The following is a 26,785-nucleotide window of genomic DNA, read 5'->3' as shown; positions in this document are numbered from 1 at the left end:
CTGACTGGCTTCCTAGTAAAGCGAACGACTTGCTAGAGCTCTAAAAAAGGAACAGGTGGATCTTCTCTCACGGCTCAGAGCCATCATTTTTGTCAAATGGATTTCTCTCTAAAATCCCTGGATATCATCTCGTTGATAAATACCCACAAGGACAAAGTCGCTGCTAGTATTTTAGTCTTAAAAAAAAAAATAGGGCAAGGGGTGATAGGGACTGACCTTAGGGAAAGAAGTTTCCATAATGATCTCCAGCAGACATGATTTAAAAGCCTTTTTCTCCCTTTGATGCACTGAAAGCATTGCTTTCATGTTCTCCTCTGCTTGTACAGAGACTCTGTGGGGTTTTTTGTTTTGGGTTTTTTTGGGTTTTTTTTTTTAAGTTTATTTCTTTATTTCGAGACAAAGAGAGAAAGTGCACATGTTAGCCAGGGAGGGGCAGAGAAAGAGGGAGAGAGAATCCCAAGCAAGCTCCATGTTATCAGTGCAAAGCCTGATGGCGGGCTCGAACCCACAAACCATGAGATCATGACCTGAGCTGAAACCAAGTCGGATGCTCAACCGACTGAGCCCCCCATGTGCCCCCACAGACTGTGTATTTAAACCAAGCACATGTCAGCCATTGCACATCAAATTCTGCACTTGATCTTCTGAGACTAATAGTGGTTCCGTCTGACTAATATTAAGCTGTTAAATCATATTTACATCATATTTCCACACTAATACCTACGGAAGGACTTTTTCTAGCCCATCAGACTTTACAGCCATTTGGCACATAAACTTATTAAGTAGAAACTTCATGGACCTACATCTGATAATCTTCCTTCTTGTTCCCAGGCCTTTAAAGACACAGTCTTAAATACCTTTGGAATATGTAGACCATTATGAGGAGTAATTTTAACTTTCTTTAGCTATGCCCGTTAGATTGTTAATAAATAGATGTTGAAAAGCATGTACAAAATGCCGTCATGGAGTAGATAGTGGGGGGGGGGTGTGAAACCAAATAATTGACCATTTGGTGCTGAAATGTGTTATTATCGCTCATCCGTAGGTTCAGAGCAAAGCAGAAATCTGGCATCAGTTTGAGTTTGTTACGAACTCAACTTCATCTTGGTTGGCATGTCAAAACTACAGTGAAAGATTGAAATGAAATAGGAAACATGTTAAGGAAGGTCCTCGGGAAGGAAGGACACTGGCAAGATTGATTTTTCTAGTACTTAATTTTGATTTATATAGGAACAACACCCAGCTAAATTTGCTTAGAACCATCTGGGTCGCTTGAAATAGATGAGGTTAAACAAGATTCACCAGTTGCACACATGATATGCCTTTGTTGGAGGTTTTTGTAACTGAGATGGAAAACAGTTTTGCTTTTTAAAAAAAAAGGTAGTCTTGTAATATCCAGGAGTGGCTTAATATTCTGCTTGGGCTAAGCATTCACGTAACTGCATATCGCTTCCTCTTTCTAAGATTTGCTCTTACTATTTGAACAATCTTACTATTAGAAGAAGAGTATTCTCTCGTACATTTAAGGGTAAAAAATTAATTAGTGACTTCCTCTGGGTACAGGTTTTTGGAAGTTATGGGTTTTTGCCAGGTTGGTTCTCTAGCTGCCCGGAAGATTGTGTCTTCTAGTACCCACTTTGTAAGTTTGCACCATGGGGTGTTGAGAAACAGAATGTTACACTGGGTTCAAATTATCATTAAACACTTGTACAAACAGGAACGTCCAACGTAAAGGGCTTTTTAAACTCTGTGGGCTTTATCTCGTACCAAGCCAGTGCCCCCCTCAGATAACAGGTGTTTTGTTAGTTACACTGAACAAAGTCAAGAAGTGGTTCTGTTGGGCAAAACCTTCGGGGACTTGAACGGGTTTTTCCTGCTGCAACGTTGGAGTCAGGGAGTTGAAGAGTCTTACCTTGTCTCAAGGTCAGTCAGCACCTGCGTTAAAAGAGGAGCCAGAGCTGTTGTCCACAGAATTGTATTGTCCCCAACCATTATTATTCTAAGATGACAAGAATGTTAAGTCTTCTAGTGTAAAGACTGTTTCCTTGGGTGTTTCTTATTTCCTAGAGGTGGAGTAAATTCTTAGGTTTTGAACACGCTTCCCCCTGGATTTTCCTTACCCCCTTAGGTCCATTTTTTTTTTAATGATAATGAATATTCTGAACCAAATAATTGACTAAGCCACCCATCACAGTTCCTACAGTTAATAGATGCTTAATAAATACCAGTTATCTTCCTTGCTCCCTGTGTCTCCACTTCCCAGTGAGAATCTGGGGAGTCCTTTATTCTGCACTGAAAGGAAAAGATGATCTCAATAGTGCATTAATGCATTGCATCGTAAAGTGGAATATGCTACAGAGAACACAGGAGGGAGGGTGGGGCTGGAAAGAAAGACCGGATTGTAATGCAGGCAGAGGCTAGTTGAGAAAACAGGAGATTTGCAGTAGATCAGATGAGAAAGAACACTGCCCAAAGCTTAAAGAAAGCAGTGACAGCAGAAAGAGGGAGAGGGTAAATTAGAACAAGAGAGAGAGAGACATGAGTGCCAAATTAAATTTGGGAATGGGACAGGAAGACTGGCCCAAGGGTCTGGGATAATTCAGGATTTTGCCATCGATAGGTGATGACATCACAGCTAGGTGGTAGGATTTAACCCAAGTGGTCTGGGTACCCTCATCTGCCTCTCTGAAAACTACGGAGATACGCAAAAAATAAGTCCATACCTACTCATGTTGTAATGAAACTGCAGAGCATCAAAAAATGTTTAAGAAACCATTAGAAGCTGCTTCAGAGGAAAGGCAGATCACACACGAAAGGCCAGCAATAACCCTACTGTGGACTTCTCTGATTTAGCAACAATCGATGCATGAAGCTATTGAAGGAATAGATTTTAAGAAGGGAACCCAGGGAAAGGCATGGGATACAAGAAACAAATGTGGGCCCATCAACTGGTAAGATGTTGTAAATGAACTCTTGCCTGTGAAATACAGAGAGGAAAGAGCCAGCAGGTGGGTGAGAGTTTGGAAGCAGGAGAGAGAGAATCTGCTCCCAGAAAGAAGTTAGAAGGGATAGTCTTCCTGAAAACCTCAGAGAAGAGGAGAGGCCAGAGCGTGGGGATATGTCCGCAGGGAGGGGAAGGAAGGGCAGACAGTCAGCGGCCGTGCCTGATGGGCTCTCCTTTCCAGGAATGTGAGAAAGAAGGGTCATCCACTGAGAAGGAAGGACATAGAAAAAAAGGACTTAAAGAGGTTGATGAAAGTTCAGAGTAACCTGTAAGGGAAATGGAGAAAGGAGCCAACTCCAGAAGCATTAAAAGGATGTCTTGAAAGATTTGGCCGTGATTTGGGAATTTTTGAAAGAGTTAGTGCCACCAGCCCAAGGGATTGTATCATTTTCCCAGTTGTACTTTGCAGCCGGTGTGGAGGAGCAGAGGAGATGGTTGGACTGATTGAGGATATACTTTCAGGGGGTTCAGCAGGGTATGGAAAAACTGAGTAAGTGAAGGTCGTAATGAGCCTTGAGTCCAGCGGAAGCTCTGGGGGATTGGAGAGCACAGCAAGGTCAAGGTGAAAGTGCCTGGGAGTGAGGTTGAGGTTGGAGAGAAAGCATCTAGAGTTGCCAGATTTCAGATGTGGAATCATTTCCAGGAGATTCAAGACCAGGGTGGGGCTTAGGAGGAAGCAGGTGAGAAGTAGAATGAGGTGAAGGTCATTAGAGGCAGAGCAAAACAGGAATTAGGCTCTGGACTTGGAGGGGTTGTTGACATGGACACTGAAATCACAAGTTATGGGCATGAACTGGGGTAAAACAGAACCTTGAACGTGGTTTCTTGGCCCTTGTTCAGTGAATTGAGGGGCCAAGGTTTTCCAGATCGGTGGTCTGTAAGTAACACGCGCTGGCAGTGAGGCGTTGTGGCTCAAAAGCACAAGCCTGGAAACACATTCTACAAGTGACCGCTGACCTCTAGGAATTTACTCCCCAGGAGTCTTCATAACCATTTTCTGGACGTGCATTGATGGATGATTCCAAATATGCTGCCTCTTCAAGACTGAACCCTTTGGTTCTAAAGGGGTCCACCTCCTCTCCTTCATGCCGGCGACCCAGCTTATTCCGCACGGTGCCGAGTCATGGGGGCTGCAGTGTTTGCCGCATTGCAGACCTGGAGCCACCACTTAACCAGAGCCGTGGGTTCATTTGTTCAATCTGAGCGGTCGTCACAGAATTCGATATTTCTCTCACACTTTTTCCCCAGGTTCCAAAGTCCAGAATCCAAGCCACTTACTGACGTGGGTGGTGAAGGCAGGGCCCCACCTAATGGCCCTTTTGCAAAGTACAGGGGCAAGCTGACTCCTGGGGCCCTCTGGTCAGCCTAAGGGAGGCGGGAGGGTAGAGGGTAAACCAGCTGGCCCCAGCTAGGAAGTAACGTATTTCTTTTTTTTTTTTTTTTTTTTCTAGGAGGGAGAGAGAGACAGGTGGCTTAGTCGGAAGTAACGTATTTCAAGAGTGGGGGAGTAATGGCCATGATAGGCATATGGATATTGGCAGGAATAGTTAGGGAGCATGAGCCCAGCATCCTGCTGACCTGTCACCTATAGCCATGCTCTTACTAAATGCTCACAACTATTATTATCCCCATTCTACAGCCGAGAACTGAGTCTTAATGAGAGCAAGCAGTCTGCACATGATCAGAGCTAGCAAGCATCAGCCCTGGGGATTGATTCTAGATCAGGCTGGCCTTGGAGCACAAACTCTTCCTATAACTACTATGCTATATTTGGCTCTAAAAATTGAATTATAAGACCGTATATGGAATCTGCTACCTGAGTTTTTAAAGCCTGGCTGAGCGTTTAAATTTTCATAGAGAGGCAAGGGAAGTAGTCCCTCCCATGTCACGGAAGCGATGTCAGAAAACGTCTTTTCCCTCCTTCCAAGTTTTATAGGGCAGCAAATACTCCTGAAGGGAATTGTAGTTGTAATGATATCCTTTATGATCTTGTTTTTTCAAAAACTCTTTATTGGTGGGAATTTTCTCAGTGGTTTAGTGCCTTATAAAGCATGTTTTTCAAATGGAATAGTCAGGAAAAGGGCTTACCAAACGTGTCTGCAGTTTTTATACATCGTTAAGTAGGGTGCAAGGACAGCCGAGTCATCTTGCATCCGACTCAAACCAGATGCCCGGGCTTAGAAGGACGGTAAGCTGGTGGCACGTGCCAAGGAGATGAAAATGACCAGATTCTGAGAAAAGAAGGGTCTAGGTGGAAACACTATGATAGGAAAGAGAGACCGGCCCCAGGGACCCAAAGGCAAAGGATAGAAGTTAAAAATAAAACGGGGCTAATGATAAACCTAAGGGCTCCTCGGCGGGAGCAAAGTTGAAACAACAACTCTATTCCTAGAGCCCGATGTCTGAACAATTTATTTTTCCTAACTTTTAGTCCCCGTGCGCCTCCCTCAGCTGAGATCAAGTGCCAAAGGACATCTCAAAATATCCACAGCCAAAACTACTCAGCACATCTCTCCATGTGGAGAGGAGGACGGTTCTGCAAAAGTCTTTGTCCTGAACTGTTTATGGATTTTCCATCGTCTGTGCAACACTTGGGAGACATGCCTCCTGCCAATTGGCGGCTGCCACCCGGCCTAGGGATGACCTTGCCCCTGACGCAGGAGAGTCCTCGCTGGGTTTATTGTGACTTTCCCCCGTTTTGCATACTCTCCGTGACCTTTTCGTAATGAGGATTTTAGTTAGGAGAAATTACATTAACGGCTCACGTATTGCTGTCACCCTTCCAAATGCTGTGAGGGCTGTGGACGGGGCGCCTAGCTGCTTCAGTGAGTAGAGCGTGAGGCTCTTGATCTCAGGGTCGTGAGTTCGAGCCCCGCATTGGGTGTAGAGGTCACCTAAATGATGTGAGTGGTAAGTAAAGGCCGTACAGTAAGTCCTCGTATTCATTCTGGGCTGTGCCTAGGAGTCATAACGGACGATGCAATAATACGTAATGGGCAGGAAGACAGCCCTTGAAATCGTGTGGGAAAACTCCATCAGTGCCAGACCGAAAACCGCTTCCTGCAGTTGAAAAGTCCGGTGAAGTCAGTAGGCACTCAGGGAGCTCCCGTTTAGTGAGCACCAAAGTGTAATACCAACACTTAAAGTTAGGAGAGCACTGTGTTACGTGTTATCTCCGTTAATGTTCACAACATCTTTTTTTTTTAATCTCTAAAAAGCTTACTTTTAATGTTTTAGTTTTGAAAGAGAGAGGGAGGAAGGGAGGGAGAGCATATGCGCGCGTGTGCTCCTGGGGGAGGGGAGAGAGAGAAGGGAACAGAGAATCCCAAGCAGGCTCTGCGCTTAGAGCAATGAGCCCAACACGGGGCTCGAACCCACAAACTGAGATCACGACTGGAGCCAGAAGTCAGCCACTTAACCAACTGAGCCACCCAGGCATCTCTTATTCACAGTATCTTAAGGTAGATACTGTTAGGCTCAGTTTATACATGAGGGCACTCCTGTTGAGAGATATTTAAATAAATTGCCCGAGACCACATAATAACTGACATAACTGAGGTCCCCAGTGTTTGGATTCTGTGTCCTTTGAGCTTCCCACATTCCACCTCAGCTGCCAAGAAGCAGACCCTGTGGCCAGAGTGCACCTCGGTGGAAAGCGTCCGAGATGGGAGATTTCTGCCGGGCTATCTGAATTAATGGAACAGTGGGCCGCGGGTGATAAATAAAAGACTATTCACTAGTTTGGTTGAAAAAGTCTTCAGTATGTAAACAAGTGTTACATAAGTCATGAAAAATGGGGTTGAGGAAAATGAGACAGGAGAGTAAAGAGACAAAAATATTTTCTTTATCAAGCCTTAAGGGAAAACGCTCTTTTTAAAATGCCCAATGTGACATTTCTCTTAAAAAAAAAAAAAAAAGTAAGACAAGTGACCCTTTTTTTACAAAATTTTTAAAAATATTTGTTTATTTTTGAGAGACAGAGATAGAGCACAAGCAGAGAGGGAGACACAAAATCCAAAGCAGCCTCCAGGCTCCGAGCTGTCAGCACAGAGCCCGACGCAGGGCTTGAACCCATGAACCGTGAGATGGTGACCTGAGCCGAAGTCAGACGCTCAACCAAATGAGCCACACAGGTACCCCATACAGGTGACCCTTTTTAACCCAAACCCCAAATTGAGATATAGTCCCAGAGACGTTTATTAAGCAACGAAGCTTTTCCAAAGAAACCTACAAAGCACCCTTTCAGGTGAAGTAGCCTATAATGCAGGCCAGGGACCCCTGGCCCACACGTGGATGACCAGGCATGGGGTAAGGGCCCTTTGCCTGGAAGACGGTACGTCCATCTCAGAAAGTACTTTCAAAGCCGGGCTTCATAATGGAAACACTGACACAAATTGCTATCAGCAACCAAGGTATTAAACAGGCACAGAGCCAACAGCAATGGCTGAGAGCCAGGGAGGAGAGATTAACATCGCAAGTAAGAGATTTTAGGCTCTGAGCCAGGAGAGGGTTTTTTTCTTTTCATTAAAAAATAATGATAAAAAAGGAAGAGAGAGAGAGAAGGAAACAGAGAAAGAAAGAAGCGAAGGAAAGTTGCAGAATTCATGTTTAGCAGCCCTGCTCTGCTCCGCCGTCCAGGCAAGCAGAGGAAACCCACCGTCCGTCTGCAGAGTTACAGTGGCCCTCGAGGTAGCCTTTCCGGCCGGCCACTCCCTGCTGTCCTCGGTTGGGCCAGGCGCACAGGGAAGGGAATGATCAGCAAGGCCTATCTTTCCACTTGGAGGAAACACCGTTTGAGCAAAAATTCAGATTGCTGCCTTCTCGCCCAGCGGAGCTCTGAGGAAGCGACATCCGGGGGTGGGCAGCCTGTGACACCTGCCATCTGGGATGATGGCACGTCGATACGGGGCCCAGTAAGACCTCTTGCAAGGTGGCACTTTTCTAACACGCTGTATCCTTTTAGAGTGCAGCCTTCTGAGTTTTCCGGGGAGGTAGTCAGCCCCAGGAGCTTTAAGATGGAACTGTGCGTAGGCAGCATTTTCCCAGAGGACGTTAGGGCTGCCCACCCCCGATCTCCGGGCACCCCCAATCTCTGACCAGCCCAGATGGGCAGGAGGTCCTCTGCTGCAAGGAACTCTAGAGAGTCGAAGGTGCATCCAGTTTTTCTGGTCAGAAGTTGCCTCTAGCATCTTAGCCACTTTCTCCAAAGCCAGCAAATAATTTCTTGTGATCTTCTCTTCAACTTTTTATTTAAAAACCTTTCAAACCTACAGAGCAGTGGCTAGTGATTCTAGATTCACCAGTTGTTCACATTTTTCCACATCTGCTTTGTCTCTGTGTGTGTTTGTGTGTGTGTGTATAAATATTAACACTTTACTTTTTTTCCAGAACCCATTGAGAGTAAGCTGCGGACGTCATGACCCCTCAGTCTTACATACATAAGTGTGTCTTAAGAATAAGGAGTTTCCCTGGGGTACCTGGGTGAAGCATGCGACTCTTGATCTCAGAGTTGTGAGTTCGAGCCCCATGCTGGGTGTAGAGATTACTTAGAAATAAAGTCTTTAAAAAAAAAAAAAAGGACAGTGGGGCACCTGGGTGGCTCAGGCGGTTAAGCATCCAGCCCTTGGTTTTGGCTCAGGTCATACTTTCGTGGTTTGTGAATTCAAGCCCCGAATTGAGCTCTGCACTGGCAGTGTGGAGCCTTCTTGGGATTCTCTCTCCCTCTCTCTTTCTCTGCCCCTCTCACTCACCCCCCACCTCAAAACTAAATAAATAAACATGGGGGGGGCAAAGGGCAAGGACTTTCCCTTATGTAACCATAGTACAATGATTAAATTCTGGAAATGAAACAGTGATGCAGTGCTATTATCTGATCTAGACTCATATTTACATTTCACCAACTGTCCCAATGATGACTTTTAAAAAATTTTTTTAATGTTTTATTTATTTCTGAGAGAGAGAGACAGACACACAGACAGACAATGTAAGCAAGAGAGGGTCAGAGAGAGAGGGAGATACAGAATCTGAAACAGGCTCCAGGCTCTGAGCTGTCAGCACAGAGCCCGATGTAGGGCTCGAACCGACAAACTGTGAGACCATGACCTGAGCCGAAGTCAGACGTTTAACTGACTGAGCCCCCCAGGCACCCCAACAATGACTTTTATAGTAAACAAAAATAATAACCTTCAGGTTCATGTTTCAACAAAGGCATACACGCTGCACTTAGTTGCCATTTTCCTTGGTTTCCTGTAGTCTGGGGGACTTTCTTCCATGTTCTCTGTCTTTTATGACACTGACATTTTGAAAAGAGACACGGGTCATGTTTTGTGAATGTTTCTCTTTTTTGGGTTTTCATACTTGTGTTCTCATGATTAGATTCAGACTGCATCTCTGGCAGAAATTCTTCTTTTCTTTTCTTTTTTCCATTCATTCATTCATTCATTCATTTATGGAGCGAGGGTGGGAGAGGGAGAGAATCCCAAGCAGCCTCCTCACCCAGTGCAGAGCCCTACCTGGGACTTGATCCCATGGCCCTAGGATCACGACCCAAGCTGAAATCAAGAGCCGGAGGCTCAGTTGACTCAGCTACCCAGGTGCCCCTTGTAGGAATTCTAAAATAGCAGTGTTGGGTCTTTGTAGACTCTCAAAATGTCCTGTCCCTAACACGTGTGGCTTCCCTGTGTTTTTGTTTTCTGGCCTTTGAGAGAACTCTGGCCTCCTTCCATTTTCCAAGCTGTGTTCTTCGCAGAGCTGTTGTGGCCTTGGTTTGAGGGGTTTGTGTCACCACAGCTCAGGCCGTTGTGTTCTCCCGGCACTGGCACTGGAGAAGGAGTGATGGCCCCTTCCTCTGTAAAGTCACCCAGGAAGCAGCAGGAAGAATCCGAAAGCATGGGCAACAGTGAACTCCTAGCCTGGCATCTAACTTGTGCAGATTGCTGATGAATCCCTAACAGGATTGTTCAGAGAAGTAGGTCTGACTCGATTAGGAAAAAGAGACCAACTTCCTTCCACCCATTTACCTTATGTGCTCATGTTGCTGAGCTTGGGAATTCCATTTGGGTGGTTTTACCTCCTAACTATTCCATCCATCTTGTTTTTCTCCATTCCAACGCCTGTCACTCTAGGTGAGGTCCTTCTCTCTTTTCTAGAACAGTCTCACTAAACCCACCTCCCGTAGAGCTGCCTGACGGGATCCATGTAGAAAATCTCACAGTGGCTTCCATTGCCAGGATAGAATTCCATCTGACCACTACTTTCCTCTGCAGTTTCTTTATTCCATACCCCCTGCCTCAACTTGAAGTCCCCAAATATGAGATGGTCATAGAAACTTTAGCATCTGCATCATCTGGGAGTTTATTAGAATCTCAGGTTCGACATCAGAGCCACTGAACCAGAACCTGCATATTAGCAAGATTTCCCCGATTTATGTCCACAAAAAAGAGCAGGAAGCGCTATACAGAACATTCTGGAAGGGCCTGTTCTGTGCAAGATCTTAAGTTGCCCCTCTCAGGCTCTTACTGTCCTTGGAACTGAGGCATGAGTCTCGAATTGTTCTTTGATCCAGGGGATTTTGCCCCTAAAATTAAATGTTGCAATTATTCTTCCTAATTTGCAGAAAGAAGGAAATTTCACCAGGGAGCTTTTTCTCAGTTTTTCTTTTCTCTCTCACAATTTTTCTCCTAAATTTTGACATCTGACACTAATTGCTGGCGAACAAGATAATCCTTTGCTGGCCGACAACAAAATAAACTAACAGCTAACAAATGCTAGTGTTAAAACTCAAAAGTTGAGGGTCTTTAGTCCGAAGTTCAGTACGGCAACAGCAAAACATTAGGTTTGATTATGGAGGAGGCTTTAATGCCAGAGGGAGGCACAGGTGAAAGATGTACAACAGTTGTGTAGCATAGTCCCCACTACCCTGGGGCCAGTGTGCTCATAGTGCGGGGGCACCTTATGGGACCTTGGCAGTGACCATCTTTTTACTCGAGACATTGAGATGCTGCTAGTCCAGATTTGCAGAATTCAGTGAATTGAAAAACTTTTGCTGTCACCTGTCAAGTTGATTTCATCTTCCACGGCCAGCTCGCTCTCCAAGCTGATACAACCAGGACATGTACTCTGGGTTCTCCAGTTTGATAGATAAATCATTTTTAAAACAAAAATCACAGTGAACCTGTTGCCACTTGTTAGATTTGACATTAGTTGAAGAGACCTCAAAGGCCTGGAGCTCGAAGATAATTGTTCCACCTTTCCTGGAGTGTTAATGATTTAGCACTCCGGTGTAACAAAAGCAGCAACAGCTGAGATGAACTACTTATTTAGAGGTAGTGTTCCCCTGGGAATTCCATCAGGGAGCTACCCGTAGGGACCTCTGGGAGCCCAAGAATTGAACCAAATGTTACCCCCCAAAATGAATTCATTGTTCACTATGCGTACTGTTGCTTCAGTAAATGGAAGACTTGGCAGAGGCCGTGAACTTGAAAGATGAGTTGGTGTGTGTCAGGTAGGGAGGAGGAGGAAGACCCAGTGTGTGGAAGGTTGAAAACCTGAGTTAGAAAACCTGATGCTTATTATGGGGAGTAAGACATGCCTGGAGCCATGAAGAGAGAAAGGACAGTGTGGATTGATAGGTGGGCACAGGTATACTAATGCCATACATTTGTGTAGCATTTTGGAGCATGAGATGCACCTTCACATCCGTTATCTCACCTGGTTCTGATGGCCCAGTGAGGGGGCAGGATGCATAGAGCGTTGACTTCCAGATGATGATATGGGGGCCTGGAGGGGTTGTAGGAACACACAATTGCTGAGCCATGGAGCCAGGAGTGGGACCAGATGTTTTGACCCCTGAACTGTGATGAATAAAACATTCTAACATATTAGGAAGAAAACTCACAGGGGAGCATGGGGATGGATGGATAGATACGCAGGGATGGAAAATTTTCCCTTCCTCCCTCCTGAGTTCTTTGACTGACCTAATAATTGACAGAAGACTAATAGAAGAAAAACAAATTTAATTTTGTATGTACAGGAACCCTATACAAATATGTGACTCAAAGAAATGACCATTGCAGGAAGCTTGTATACCTTTTAGACAAAGAAATAGTAAATTGGGGGAAAAGTTGATGAGATAAAGGGGTTTAGGCTTAGAGCAGTAAGTGAAGAAATAACAGGTAGTGTTTATACAGCCTCTTGGCTCTACCTACCCCTTTGTGGTGGGAAGGGTGCCATCTACCCTCCTGGTTCAAGGAAGGTACCTTTCACGTGGGGAATTTCTCTCCTGCTTTCAGGGGGACAAAGAAGGGTCACTGCTTCTTGAACCAGATGTCTCTCAAGTAACTTTTTTTTAATGTTTATTTATATTTGAGACAGAGAAAGACAAAGAGACAGAGAGCAAGCAGGGGAGGATCAGAAGGAGGCGCAGACAGAATCCGAAGCAGGCTCCGGGCTCTGAGCCGTCAGCACAGAACCCTGACTCAAGGCTCAAATCCACAAGCCATGAGATCATGACCTGAGCCGAAGTCAGATGCTTAACCAATTGAGCCACCCAGGCGTCCCTCAAGTAACTTTAATTCAATATAAAATGGCATATTTTGGAGTGGCGTGTTCTGTTCCCCTTCAGATAGACAGATGATGGAGGCCTGGATGGATAGATGGATGGGTTATTAGATGGATAGATGGATGGATGGACAGATGGATGAATGGATTGCAGAAACCAGAGTCTCAAAAGATAGAATGTTAGCAGCGCCTGGCTGGCTCAGTGAGTAGAGGATGGGACTCTTGATCTCAGAGTCATGAGTTTGAGCCCCGTGTTGAACATAGAGCTTATTTAAAAAAAGAAGAAGAAGAAGAAGAAGGAAGTTAGAGGTCCTGCATTCATCCAGGTGAATAGAGAATAGAAAGTCCGTGAAGTCGATGGACTGGTGAAATATAGAAGCAGTGGAATTAATAAAACTTAGCACCTGAGCAGATGTGAGAACGAGGAAGAAATAAGAGTTAGAAGGACACCCAGGTTTCTACTCTGGATGATTCAAGGACCACAGGAAGAGCAGGCTCAACCCTAGAACCAGGGGTAGGGATGGGGATGATGAATATAGTTTTTCAAATTTAATTTTGAGTAAAACCAGAGATTGGTGTCCAAGAGTCAGTTGGTATCAAAAGGTCTGGAATTCAGGAAAAGTGCCTGGGATATTGAGGGGATTTGTTAAGTTATTAGCAGTCAAAGATTAACATATTACCACAGGCATTCGCTGTAGCATTATAAACAGTGTGGGAAAGGGGACAAAAATGGGGGGGGAAGGAATAATCTTAAATAGTTATCAGTGGACAGACAGGTTCATTTATATTACAGGAATATAATGAAATGTGATTTAGACTTTCAAAATGAATGTTGGCCTTGTGGGGTGTTTTTTCCCCTCCTTCATTGATACTGACATCTGACTAACAGGACACTGAGCAAGGTCAGGTCAAAATGAAATGGGCTTTGCCTGCTTTACGTCATTGATCCTTCACTGCTACCCAAAGAGGAAAGAACTAGTGATGCTCTTACTTTATGGATGAGACACACAAGGTCCGGCTGTCCTCAGTATCTTGCTACAGGTCACCCAGCCAAGCAGCAGAGCCTGACCGCAAACCCAGGTCTGCTGACGCTGGGGTCCGGCCTTGCCATTGTTGTGCTGTATCGCCTCTGTCTGGAATTTTCTTCCTCTGTTTCCCATAATAAAGAAGTATTATGATAAGGAAAAAAGAGCAGAGGTTGTTAATACAGGAATGACATCATGGACACTCCGAAGTTGACCCCCACGCTGGCCTGTCAGGGCAATAGACACAGCAGAGGGGAAAGGGCTCCCTAGCCACCAAGGGAAAGCAGAAGCGACGGGCCCCTGTGGGGGCTTCAGGCCTGACCATGCACCACCCTGGAAAGGGCTTGGGAAGCTAACCCTCTCCCACCTGCTGGTCCACATCTGTCTTATCCAGTCCTGGAGCAATCCTTCTGGAGCCTTCCAGTTGGCTGCCTGGGGGCAGGCCTGTGGAGCTCGACCAGGAGGCCTTGCACAGTTCCCCAATTTTGCCTCGAGAGATATTTAAGACCAATCCTGCAGAAGGGAAAACCAAACAAAACACAACCTACCAGACAAACGTAACAATTTGTTCCTTTATTTTGTTTTTTCTGACAGTAGATGCAATCTATCATGATTCTGAAGCGCTTTTGGGCTGGTGCCCATTACATTGTTTGGCCCGGGCCCGGAGAGGCACGCCAGGAATGAGCTGGAAGGAGACGCTAGGCCCTGAGGTACCTCAGGACGCTTGTTTGGCGAACCAGAGGCGGAAACTCTCCGGCCTCTAGAGTACAGCTGCTGGCAGCCTTCGGCCAGCGCTTGCCATTGTCCCTTGCCTCCCGGTGTCGCCGCCCCACCACGTGGGCCTCCGCAGGCCATCTGTCTTCGCTGTTTGTTCCCTTCCCTCCAGGCCGAGCTGGTAGCTCCTAAGGGCAAAAGCAGGTACTAGTAATTCTTCTCTGTCAGGAGCTCTGCTGCTTTGTGCAAAGGATTCATTGTTGAGGCTCAGAAAAAGGTTTAGGGAAGGACGGGGGACCAGAGTCACCTTGATGTGGCGGACCCCAAACACCAGGGCTCCTGAAGGCTGGCCCAGAGCGAGCCCGTGACGGCTTCTGGGAGAAATTTCCACTTGTCAGCTTCAGAGAAAACCATCAGCTCTAGTTCCCAGAGACCACCCTGTGAATTGAAGTAAGAAAGAACGGGGAGAAACTGAAACTATTTTAAGCTCAGCCTCTGAGACTTATTTTAGGAAGCATTATTGATCGTACTGCGGGGAGACCGTCCACCGACTCAGGTGCCCGTGTGTGCGGTGTCGCCTGATCTCCTGGCACCGTCTGTGTGTCCAAAGGGGGCTGTGGCCCAGAGGAAGAATTTGGATTGAGGCCGCTCGGTGCCGAAATTAGCCCAGGTTTATGAAAAGAGCCTTGTTCCAGCTGCCCTGGGAACCGTAGCTTAGAAGCATTTTTTTGTGCTACTGAAGCCTTTTTAGTAAATGAATTGTGTCCAAGCATTTGTGAACGTCCGTCTGCGTTGCTAGAATGTCTTTTTCTGTCCTTTTCTTAATTAGTTGCTATGACCCGGAGCACCTTAGGAGAACGTTGTTTTTCCAATCAGAATCTTTTTCTCATCCGTCACTATGTCACTTTGATTACGGTCTCTTGAACCTTCTTCTTACCTTTTCGTCTCACCCAAATGAGCCAGGGTTCGCCATTGCTTCTGGCGTGGGACTTCAGGTCACCACATGAAATGGTTCTCAGCCCTCCACCGGTTTGCCAGAGCTCTTTCCAGACACATCCTGGAATAGAAAGAAGTGTCCTTTCCCTCAAAGGGATCACACTATGAATTCATTTCCACTTTGTTAGGCTCTTTTTCCCTTAGGTCTCCACGCTGCCACGTTCTCAGGCATCCTTCCCTCTCTCGTCGCTCTGATGCCTTCATTCCCCAAGTGCATTCACCAACAGCTTTTTATTTTGAACTTCACCGGTGAGCAATGCCCTTGTCTCTTCTGTACTCCTGTCATCAGGTTTCTGTCCCTGTTGACTTTTCTGCAACCTTCAAGGTAGGTAGAGAAAGGAAAAGGAAAATCTCCGTTGGCAAACGTTGAAGAAAAAATTCCTCATGACACTTGTTAAAGATGGTAAGGCAGACTTGTTCCGGGGGACCTCTACAACGGGCGTTTGTCGTAGGGGAGAGAGAGGCTCCACCGTAAGTATGAGAAGGACTAGCAGAGTCGACAGCCAAGGCGCAGGATGGGGGTCAGTGAATGGAAGGGGGATTGTGGCTGAAGGCAAGCCAGGCTGATAGCGAGCATAGGAGATTTCTCCCTAGACGTACCCAAAAGGCTTCTTGCTTAAAAAAATAATAATAAAGGACAGAACCTGAGGTGAGGCCTAGTCAAAAAGAGGACCCTGAGTGAAAGAAGGTGAGTCTTTGTCTCTAGTCTGAAGTCCACACTTCTTGTGCTCAGATTTGCTTTTCATTTTCTAACCTTTCTCTTCTGACTGCACACATTTAATAGCAGAACAAAGAAGGCCTGGTCGCCTTCAGTCTGGAAGTTCAGAACAGTGAGGCCTCTTAGAAAGCCAGCTTTTTCAACTCCAGGGAGTTTCATCTTGAACTTGAGAAAGGAAAGGGATCTACCTCTTCCTCCAGCCTCCCCCCAAAAAATGGACAGTTGCATTTAGTGACCTAGGGCAGCCATCACCAATGGCCACAGACTGGGTGGCTTAAAATTACAGCAAAAATGTATTCCCTTGCAGTTATGGAGGCCAGAAGTCTGAGATCAACATGTAGGCCAAGGCCATGCTCCTTACAGAGGTCCTGGGGAAGAATCTTTCCTTGCTTCTTTTTTTTCCCCCCACTTGTATTTGCATTTGTTTTATGCAGAATCTACTCTGGGGTCATAAGTTTTTGTTTGAGTTTCTTCTGGGATATCTTTTTCTTCTGTGCAACTTCCTCTTCTGGTTTAGGAGCAATCTGCTCTTTCTCAGTGAGGACCATCTCAGAGTGGTAGGAAGAGCTCATGTATGGATTAATCCGACCACGAGCCCTGTAACTTCTATGCCGCGTCTTGGGGGCTTTGTTCACTGGGATGTGCTCAATGACCAGACACTTTACATCTAAACCCTTAAGTTCAGCATTACTCTCTGCATTTTTAAGCAGGTGCAGTAAAAATTCAGCTTTCTTTTCGGACCACTAACTCTGTGTCCAAGCCCCACTGGTCTAGGCACACCTACAGGCTCCACCAGTTATAGCTGCAGAATGGCCCACTGCTTCTGCGATGTGATATCTTTCAGATATTGGTGGCTTTTCGGAGATGCCCTTGATGGCCTGGGCAGTTTCACGTGTGTTCTTAAACTGAAGACAAAAATTTGAAATTCTTGATTTGCGTGATTTTGTCAGGTTTTCTGGGTCAGGTGAATAATGAACCATTTTCAGAGAACGCCTCAGGCCACTATTGCCTCGCTTCCGGCTTCTGGTGGCCCCAGGCCTTTCCCGGTTTGCGACAGCATTGCTTCAATCTCTGCCTGACTTTATATGATCTCCTCGTGTGTCTCTCTATCTCACTAGTCACAGGATTTAGGGGCCAACCTAGAGTGGGCTCAGAACCCAATGGTTGGGTTCTGAGTTGCAGGCTGCCAACTCCTTCCTGTGTCCTCACGTGGTAGAAGAGTCTAGGGAGTGTCGTGGGGTCTTTTTTGCAGAGCACTAATCTCGTTCATGAGGGCTCCACCCTCCTGACTGAATCACCTCCCCAAAGCCCACCTCCTAACACCATCCCATTGGGGATTAGGTTTCAACATAGGAATTTTGGGCCGCGGACAGGGGAATCACAAATATTAGTCCATAGCAGTCCTTAATTAATTATACTTGCATAGACTCCATTTCCAAACAAAGTCACATTCTGAGGTTTCTGGGCGTGAGTGAATTTGAATCCACTGCAGGGGTGTCGATACATCTGCTTCTGCAGAAGAAGCCGCATACACCTTCCCACCCTACCATCCCACTCCTGGGTATGTGCCTTAGAGAAATGAAAACATGCATTCACACAGAAGCCTTTGGCAGCTTTTAGCGGCTCTGTTCATACTTGCCCCAGGCTAGAAACGGGACTGGATCAACAAATTGTTGGGAATACTACTTAGCAATAAAAAGGAATGAACTTTGATTCGCACCACAACTGGATGAATCTCAAAGGCATTGTACTGAGTGAAAGGAGCCAGTTGCAGAGGGTTAAAATCTATAGAATTCCGTGCGTATGGCATTCTTAAAAAGAAAAAAAAAACTGTAGGGATGGAGAACACATCAGTCGTTGCCAGCAGTTGGGGCCTAGGGAGGCTGTGACTATAAATTAGCTTTTTGGGCTGATCACACTGTTCTGTATCTTACTTGTATACAGTGCACAGTTCCAGGAACACATCCATGTGTTAAAATTTATGCAACTGCACGGCCCCCAGAAAATATTTTTAAAAGGTTGTTTCCGGGGCAGGGAGTGTAAAGTCGAAAACAAGGATCAGCATATCTTACTAAGGTGCTGAGTTATCGTTTAGTTTTTGTGAATGATGAAACGGCACGAGATTTTATATAAAATTCATTTTTCAAAATTGTGTCTGTCCCATGCTAGAAGGGCTAGAGGATTAAGATATGTATAACATCTTATGGGTGGTTGCTGATTTCTTTGTACTTGATTCTTCTCCTAATTAAAAACATCTACTTCCTGAGATACTTTTTTTTTTTTTTTTTTTTTTTTTAAGAAAAAAAGAACAACAGCTCTGGAGGGGTGTGGTGTGCCTTCTGCGCTAGTTCAACCGTGAAAAGGCCAGATTGAGCGATCTGGGAGTCCCACCCGTTGTTTCTATGTGCTCGAACTGGAAATGACCATTGTATTAGACTTTCCCCAAGCACCTATCTTGCAAGCCTTTTTGGCAGAGAGTTCCGTTTAGGAGTTTAATTAATTTGAACTAATAGAAAGAGACATATTCAGTAACTCGTGAAAGAAACAAGCAGGCCCCTGTTGCTGACACCATGAATGGCTCACTTTTTTGAATCAGCTCCCTCAGGATGGCTCACCGCATGGTGTTCTTTCCTACTCATGATTCCTGGCCTTCCTAAGGACCCCCATTGGCATCCTTATTCCTCTCCAAGGATGGGAGTGGTCCTCCCTCCGTTAGAAACTCTACAGCCCTCTTGGGAGCCCTGGCCTTTCCCAAGTGCCTGCCAGCTTCCCTAGGTTACTGTCCAGGGCCTTTCCCAAGTGCTTGCCAGCTTCCCTAGGTTACTGTCCAGGGCCTTTCCCAAGTGCTTGCCAGCTTCCCTAGGTTACTGTCCAGGGCCTTTCCCAAGTGCTTGCCAGCTTCCCTAGGTTACTGTCCAGGGAACTGTAGATAACATGCAGAATACCCACAGATGATGCCAACGGAAGCCACTTGTCCACCACCCATCCACCACCCATCTTCATCTCTGATCTACACTGTCTCCCACCACCCAGAGCTTTACTTGTCCACACCCCCATCCTCCCTTAACTCAGTGGCCCCTCCCCAGTGCCACCTAAGACACTATAGCCTTGCTGGGTCATGACAATATTTTCCCCAGTTTACCAGCAAAGACAAGACTCCCTCTGAGAGACCCTTGGTCCCATTGTCTATCCAGAGCCCTTTAACTCTCAAATCCAATACACTCCAACGGTAAGTGAGCCGGCAATCAAAGGAGAGAGGGCAATGTGAAGAAAACAAAATGGCGCAACTAGAATGCTCTGCCAAGATTCACAGAGATGTTCTTTGGAGCTCCCGTTTCCCATACCTCACCCCTCTCCACCCCTCCTGCAGCTCTACACAAATCATTACCACCTCACTGAAAACAGAATTTTCTCGGACACTTGTGGGTGGAAACCTTTGCCTTCAGTTTGCTTTGCTACTCCCACTGCCTTTGGAAAAATCGTTCTCCATTCTGTGCTGAGAGCCTAATGATATTGTCCACCAGGGAACATTCTCTGGGGAAGCACTGAAGTTTACCCAGTAGCTAAGACAAACCTGCCTAACCCTGATAGATGTGTTTCCTTTACTCAGTTTTAATGCCCCCTAAATCCAGTGGCTACTGGAGCATTTGATGAGAATTAAGTCAAAGCAGTTCACTTCCCATGATATCACCAGATGGGGCTCCAGTTGGGCTCTAAAACTAGGGTCAGTTCAGAAGTGAGTTTGGGGTGATCGCTTACCCCAGCACCAGCAAACAGTTCACTGAGGCTCCTTAGACAGAAACCCCAGCAGCCATAAGTTATATCCCAGGCTCAGATGTTTCTGGACCACACTGTGCAGGCACATGGTGGGGGCTCCTTTCTAAACCACACCAAATGCTCAGTCTTTTGAATCATCCCTGCTGGTTAAATAATGATCCTGGGTTCAGACTACTATAGGCCATTGCTGAGTTTCCTCCTTGCTGAATTTGGACTGTAATACTCATCTGAAGCATACCTTTTAGGATTCCGTACTTTAGTAATGTACAGGTTATATTTTATGTGGTGGTGTTGGTTCATTTGTGCATTCAATCTAGCCTTCTCTCCAAAATCACAAGCTCCCTTGAGAGTGGACACATTCTAAAAGTCATAGTGTTGAACATGTAGTAGTTGCTTCATAAATTTTTGCTGATCGGGTGCCTATGTGGTTCAGTGAAGTGTCTGACTCTTAATTTCGGCTCAGGTCATGAACTCATGGTTCATGAGATCAGGCTCTGTGCTGACAGCATGGAGCCTGCTTGGGATTCTCTGTCTCCCTCTCTCTTTGTCCCTGCCCAATTGTGCTCTCTCTCTCTCTCTTTCTCTTAAAAATAAATAAATAAATAAACATTAAAGTAAAATAAAACACTGATTTTTTAAATTGCTGTGCATCTAGTTTCTTCTTTTTAAGTAATTGCATCTTCAGAACAAATATCAGTTACCCAACTCTGTATTCTAGATGGGGGAGTGGAAGGGGAAGCAATGTTTTTGAAAGACCAAAGAAGACCAAGACAGTCCAAGTTATTGACAAGGCAAATCATCATTTCATCACCCCATTTTTACTGGTATTCTCACCAAGAACATTTTCACACCTACACAATTCAGTGGTGACCATTTCATTAATGTGTATGCTCTGTGATCCAACCCAACTCGTTTTCCAACTGCCATTCAGATAGAGATAAAAAAGCTTGGTCTTCTTTGGTCTTTCAAAAACACTGCTTCCCCTTCCACTCCCCCATCTAGAATACAGAGTTGGGTAACTGATATTTGTTCTGAAGATGCAATTACTTAAAAAGAAGAAACTAGATGCACAGCAATTAAAAAAATCAGTGTTTTATTTTACTTTAATGGCTATTCTCCCATACTGGGATATTTAAGCTGTTTGCTTCCTTTCTCTCTCTCTTTTTTCTTGCCATTACGATAATGTCAGGATGAAAATCTTTGTGCATAAAACTTTTCCTTTATTTAAGATTTGTAAGATAAATTCTCAAAGCTTAAGCTTAGTAGGTCAGAGTATATTAAGATTTTAAAGATGCTTCATACTTAATGTTCATAATACTTTACAACAAAGGGAAAAGCACTCCCTTTTTATTCGGAATCTATAAGATAATATTTACTCAGGAGATCTGCCTTCTCACTGTCGTATTACTCAGTTCAGATCCAAAGGAGTTTGTTTATTGAGTGCTTATTGCCTAGTGGGCAGGTGGAGAAAGGTCAGGAGAGTCGACCAGATTGGCACCGATACCCACTGCAGATGATCTGTGGGCGGGCATGTCTCTGATAATTAGCCAAAGATGGGAACATTATTATGAGGGATATAGGGAAAGTACCACAATTAACTCCCCAACCCAACTCCCATCTCAGAAGCGAATCTCCCCAAGAAGTTCCCAGGACCATCAAGGTGCAAAGCACGTGTGTCAGGGGCGGGCCTGGCAGAATTGTGGCTTGATGTATCAACACGACGCATCTCATAGTAAAGCTATCTCAGCAGATCTCTGATTCCAACTCAAAGAGCCAATGGTTTGACCAGAATTTTGGCAGCTACTTCTGCCACTGGGGAAGCCCAAATGAATAGTAGTTACTCATGCTCTTTTCCTCTGGGGCCTGACAAAGCCTCTGTAACAATGGCGGCTTAATTCTGGATGGTGCCCTTAAACTGAGCATGAAGATCCGACTCTCTCATCCCCGCCCGCCCATGTGGCCTCTGATTACACTATATCCTGATCGCTGCCTCTGCCTCTATTCCATTTCTCTGCCTCCGCGCCCCTGCGGATGACCCAAGTCAGAAGGCTGTGTAGTGAGGGGGCAGAGAAGGAATGGGCCAAAGAGCGAGGTGTAGCAACGCGACCCAGAGGTCCCTCGACCTCTGTGGTGAATGTCTGTGAAGACATTTTAACTGGAACGAATTTTAGTGGCCATCTGGGTCTCTTGGTCTCAGCCTCTTCGGGGCCACAGATCTGTAGTAATCAGATGAAAGTGTTTGAACCCTTGCTCCAGAAAAAGGCACCTCACCAAATTTGGGGTACAATTCCAGGATGTTTACAATTTCCTGGTACCCATCCATTTGATGAAGCCTTTTACTTTCAGGTGAGGAGATGGAGACCCCAAGGAGGTACAGGGTCTTGCCCAAGGTTAACACAGAGGAGATTGTTTAATTCAAACTCAGCTCACCTGATTCCCTGGTTACGAATAGGACCTGTCGGTAAATACTGTGATGTTTCCACTGTGCATTGAGCCCTCTGTCGAGAATTACAGAAAGTTAGGGTCTTACAACCAAGGAAATAGAACTCCTGCTCATGAAAGGAAACTAAGATCAATCAGTAAGCCATATTCCTGTCATAGATTCCTCTTCGGGAAGTAAAAGCTAATGCCATCCATTAAGTCAGCAGGCACTAAGCACCTAAGAGCATCTCCCAAAATCTCTAATCTTCAGAGGATTAATTATTTATTGAAAATTAGGGCTCTTTGTAATCTCCGGCCCGAAGAGACTTTTCCGTCTGAAGCCTCAAGTGATTTTCTGTGGCTTTGTTCAAGCACCCTGAAACAATAACTGTAGAGGTGCTTGGTATTTCCTCTCTAAAGTGAATTAAGTGTCATGGTAGGGAAGGAGACCAGAGTGTGAACTGAAAGGTCCCTAAGTAGATTCTGCGACTCTTTCTGCTATTCACCAAAGCAGAAAAGTTCCCAGTCTTAGGGGAGCCACCAAACCCAGTTGCTCATGACATACATTTTATAAGTAGCGGGAGGAGAACCAGATTCCAGTTTCATCTTCTGGAAAGAAGCAGGAAGCACTTTTGACTGATACTTATCTTCCCCGGTTGGGTGCCGAAAGGCAGCTTTTTCTCACTGGAGGAGCCTGGATGTGAAGGCTGGAGACTTGCCTTGAATCCGAGGTTCTCCGCCAGCTCATGTGTGACCTCAGGCAAAGCTCTTTACTTCCTTGAGCCTTGGTTTTCTCATCTGAAAAAGGAGAATTTTCTCATCTCGGTTTTCTCTCTCAGTGTCCCAATAATGTAGTTTTTTTGTTGTCGTTTCTGTTTTTTTAGTGTTTATTTTTGAGAGAGGGAGAGGGAGAGACAGGACACAGAATCCGAAGCAGGCGCCAGGCTCCAGGGGGGCAGCGCAGTGCCCTATGCTGGGATCGAACTCACAAGTTGTGAGCCAAAGTTGGACGTTTACCCGACTGAGCCCCCCCCCCCAGGGGCCCCTGATTATATAATTGTTACTGTAAATGGCTCCTCTCCCTGGCTTTATAGTCTATTCTTTCATTGTAGCAAATACTTTATTCTGCCTTGCATTTTAGGAAATAGCTTCCTAATCTCTCTCTTAGTAAATGGTAATTCCATAAGGGTAGGAGCTCAGCCTGCTTATCTTTGTAGCCCCCAGAGCTGAGGCAGCAATTTGCATACATTGAGTGTGTCAGTCAGGGCCGATCAGGAGGCACGTGATAATTTGAATAGTGAGAATGTAATATAAGAAATTGTTAAACTTTGATGAGTGTAACTATAAAGATGTAAAGAGAACCCCAAAGGGTATCTAAAGATGAGAGAGAATGCAGAAGGAAGAACAGATTCGGAAGGAGTCCCTCTCCATGGCCAGGGCTTTACTGGAGTGGCTGTGGTCATAGCCCACTGAATGGTAGAGAAGTTTACTGGGTTTCCTAGACCAGAGCTGGTCCACAGTTACGAGGCATTGGGAAACAGCCCACTGGGCACTGGTGAGATGAGACCATTGGGCAGGTGTGTAGAAGCAGAGTGCCACAGCCAGTGAAAACCCTGGAGTTCATGGTCCTACAAGCAGAGGGCCAAGGCGAAGGCCAGGGCTGCAAGGTCACCAGGCAACTATATGCTCCCAGCATGCACTGAGACAATGCCACGAGATGTCCCCACTGACGGACTCTGCAGCAGGAGAAGATCCAAAACCAGGAAGAGAAGCCCCCCTTCCTCTTGCTGAGTCCCCCCCCACACACACACATGGTCAATGACTTAATGTCATAATTGCTGTAAAGAAGATGTGCTTCTAGGGTCCAGTGCAGAAACTAATGAGTTAATTTGCAGCTGAGAGGCAATAATGTGATAACTGGTATAATAGGTGATCAAAAATATTTGGATTAAATTATGAAAAGCCACACAATCTGTCAGTAACTCCCTAAACCCCAGTTTATTTCCCCTTCCTTCAGTCCCATAAATTTTACCACCAATAAATGTCAAACCTCTCTAACTTCTTTTTTAATTTACTCTCTAGAAGCTCATTTCCCCCTGGGGTATTCCATTCTGTTTTGTTTTCTTCACGAGGCACATGTCTTTCTTCTCTGGGCACACACCTAAAAGAGACTCAGGTGAAGAGAGAGGTGATGCGGGGGGAGGAGAGGGAGGAAGAGAGGGGGAGGGAAAGAGACTCCTGTAAACAACCTGAGACCCAGTATTTCACAATTTATTTCTCCACTCAAACGTGAACTTGTTTCCCTACAATCTCTGTTAAATTTCAAAGCCATCCACCTGTCCTTCCTGAACACTCTAGGAGTATCCCAAACGCTTGACTTCAAGTGGCAGCGGAAGGAGCCAGTGCTGATTTGAGAACCGGTCCTTCTCTCCCTTTAAGGCTAAGGCAGTGATCACCTCAGGTCAGACAGGGCAGTCCTTCTCCTTGGACAGATCTGCAAAGTCCAGTCCCCGACCATTTTAGAAGAAAATAGATGACAGAGCAAATGTCAGACGTGGAGGATAAATACCAGCATAGATATTATCCAGCAAGCATTTGGAAAAGCATAATTTCAAGTAGAGAATCAAACCAAGGAGAATGTAGCATGGAAAGGGGCCTTCAGAGGCTGCCCTGTGGGAGATCATGTTATGAACGGGCACCAAATTTGGGTTGAGACCGTGTTCTTAGGCATCAACCGTGCTGTTCTTCCAAAATATTTCATTCTCTTCTGAAAAATCCGATTTAGGCAGCACGCACAGTTGACTTCCCTGGCAGGAATTAGCCAAACAGTGAGGCGGGGATACAGCTGAGATGTCTTCCAAGGATGAAGTGGTTTTGCAAACTTAGTCTGTCTACCAGCCTTCAGTAAGGCTGGGAAGAGCATCCCTGTAGACTAGAAAAAATGGCAATGGAGAAAAGTAGAGGAACGTCATCATTCCACCAAAATTTATATCTATATATGTAGCTGTCTTACATATTTCATTGCAAGTGACAGACATTCTGGACCATTGTAACCTAAAGTAGACGATCAGGGAACCCTTTCCATTTCTCCCCAAGGTCTCACTTCTCATTCCCACATGTCCTAAGGGATCGTGCTCTTAAATGATCAAAAGTAATATATGTGTTTATTCCTGGGTGATGAGATTATGGACAATCTTTATTTTCTTCTTTTGATTTATCTGGTGTGTGTGTGTGTGTGTGTTTTTCCGGCCATGGGCATGTATTGTGTGTGAATACAATTTTTCATGAAAAAAACCCCACATTTCTCTTCCCTAAATCTTGGGCTCTTTTACTGCTTTGTGGTCTCCTATCTAGCCAGACCCTTTGTAGCCTCTTCACGTCCCTTGTTCAGATTCCCTGCCAAAGAAAAAAAAAAAAAACCCTCCGCAGTCTTAATTTTTGGAAGAGATTTATTTCTTCACTCTTGGACTTCTAAAAACAGACCACTTTTTCTTCTACCCCTCGCCGGGCGGTGATTGATGCTACACCTGCCTCTGATGTGACAAAATGTAAGCGATGAATAAAAAGCCTTTCATGATTCTTGCACTTGCCGAGGTAGGCAGAAGCCCCAGCCAGGAGCGCTGAGCCGAGTGAAGATACTCTGTGGGGTGTTATTCCGCCTCGGGCACAGTCATGCCAACCGTGGACACCTTGCGGGCTACTCCTATCACTAACTTTTGATATGTTGCTCTGTCCTTTCAGATTTTTGACAATGAGGCCAAAGACCTAGAGAGAGAAGTTTGCTTTATTGATATTGCCTGTGATGAAATTCCAGAACGTTACTACAAAGAATCTGAGGTAAGCAATAAATATGGGATGTCCTATGGAAGAGAGTCATTCATTCATTCATTCATTCATTCATTCATTCATTCATTCATTCATTCATTCATTCATTCATTCAACAGCTATGTATTAAGTAAGTCCTAACCCGGGAGACTTTCATCCATCTCTGTGTTGATTCAACGAGTCTCCAAATTAAGTTCCTACTCCTCAGGGCCCTGGCTGCCACTCCATTTCCATTTAGTTTTCCTGTCTCCCCAGCTCTGCCATCATTCCGGGTAGCAAAATACTACTCATAAGGCCAAACCATCCAAACATACCATTCTCTAAAAAACAATGGGCACCTCTGACTTCCTGTTTGCCAGGCCCTGCACAGCCCGTCTCCCCATCTGCTCTGCGAGGGGTTTTATTTGTATCTTTGGGGCGTAACACAAAGAAAATGCTCTCTCCATCCTCTGAGTGAATATTGAAAACGGAAACAGCTCATCTTGACACAGAACTTTGCTCTCAAAACAGGAAGTGCCTTCATGAGGGCTTCTCTTTTTTTCCATTCTCGATTGAGAGTAAATTTAAGAGCGTGTCTTTTTCTACAGCATCCACCCTGCCAGAATCCATCGCGTGCCTCAGTCCAACCTCGTGATTTTACTGTTGGTGCAAGTCCCCATTTATATCCCGTTCGTATTTTATTAACGGCTGCTGGCAGAACTTGGGTGACCCCCTTGTAAATAACATCCCAGCCCTGTGCTGACAGCA

The 26,785-nt window shown here is 45.4% G+C and overlaps 1 protein-coding gene across 1 annotated transcript in view; it reads left to right on the top strand.

Annotated features, from left to right (window-relative positions):
• The window catches only part of PITPNC1 (phosphatidylinositol transfer protein cytoplasmic 1), a 251,646-nt gene that overhangs the window by 175,114 nt on the left and 49,747 nt on the right, over positions 1-26,785 (top strand). Inside the window, exon 6 of the mRNA XM_077780444.1 lies at positions 25,955-26,050. Coding sequence (XP_077636570.1) covers positions 25,955-26,050 — 96 coding nt within the window. The remainder of the gene's footprint in view (positions 1-25,954; positions 26,051-26,785) is intronic.

The sequence above is a fragment of the Crocuta crocuta genome, unplaced genomic scaffold (assembly GCF_008692635.1).
Source record: "Crocuta crocuta isolate KB4526 unplaced genomic scaffold, BGI_CrCroc_1.0 scaffold288, whole genome shotgun sequence".
NCBI lineage: Eukaryota > Metazoa > Chordata > Mammalia > Carnivora > Hyaenidae > Crocuta > Crocuta crocuta.
This window is presented reverse-complemented; position numbering and strand designations above follow the sequence as displayed.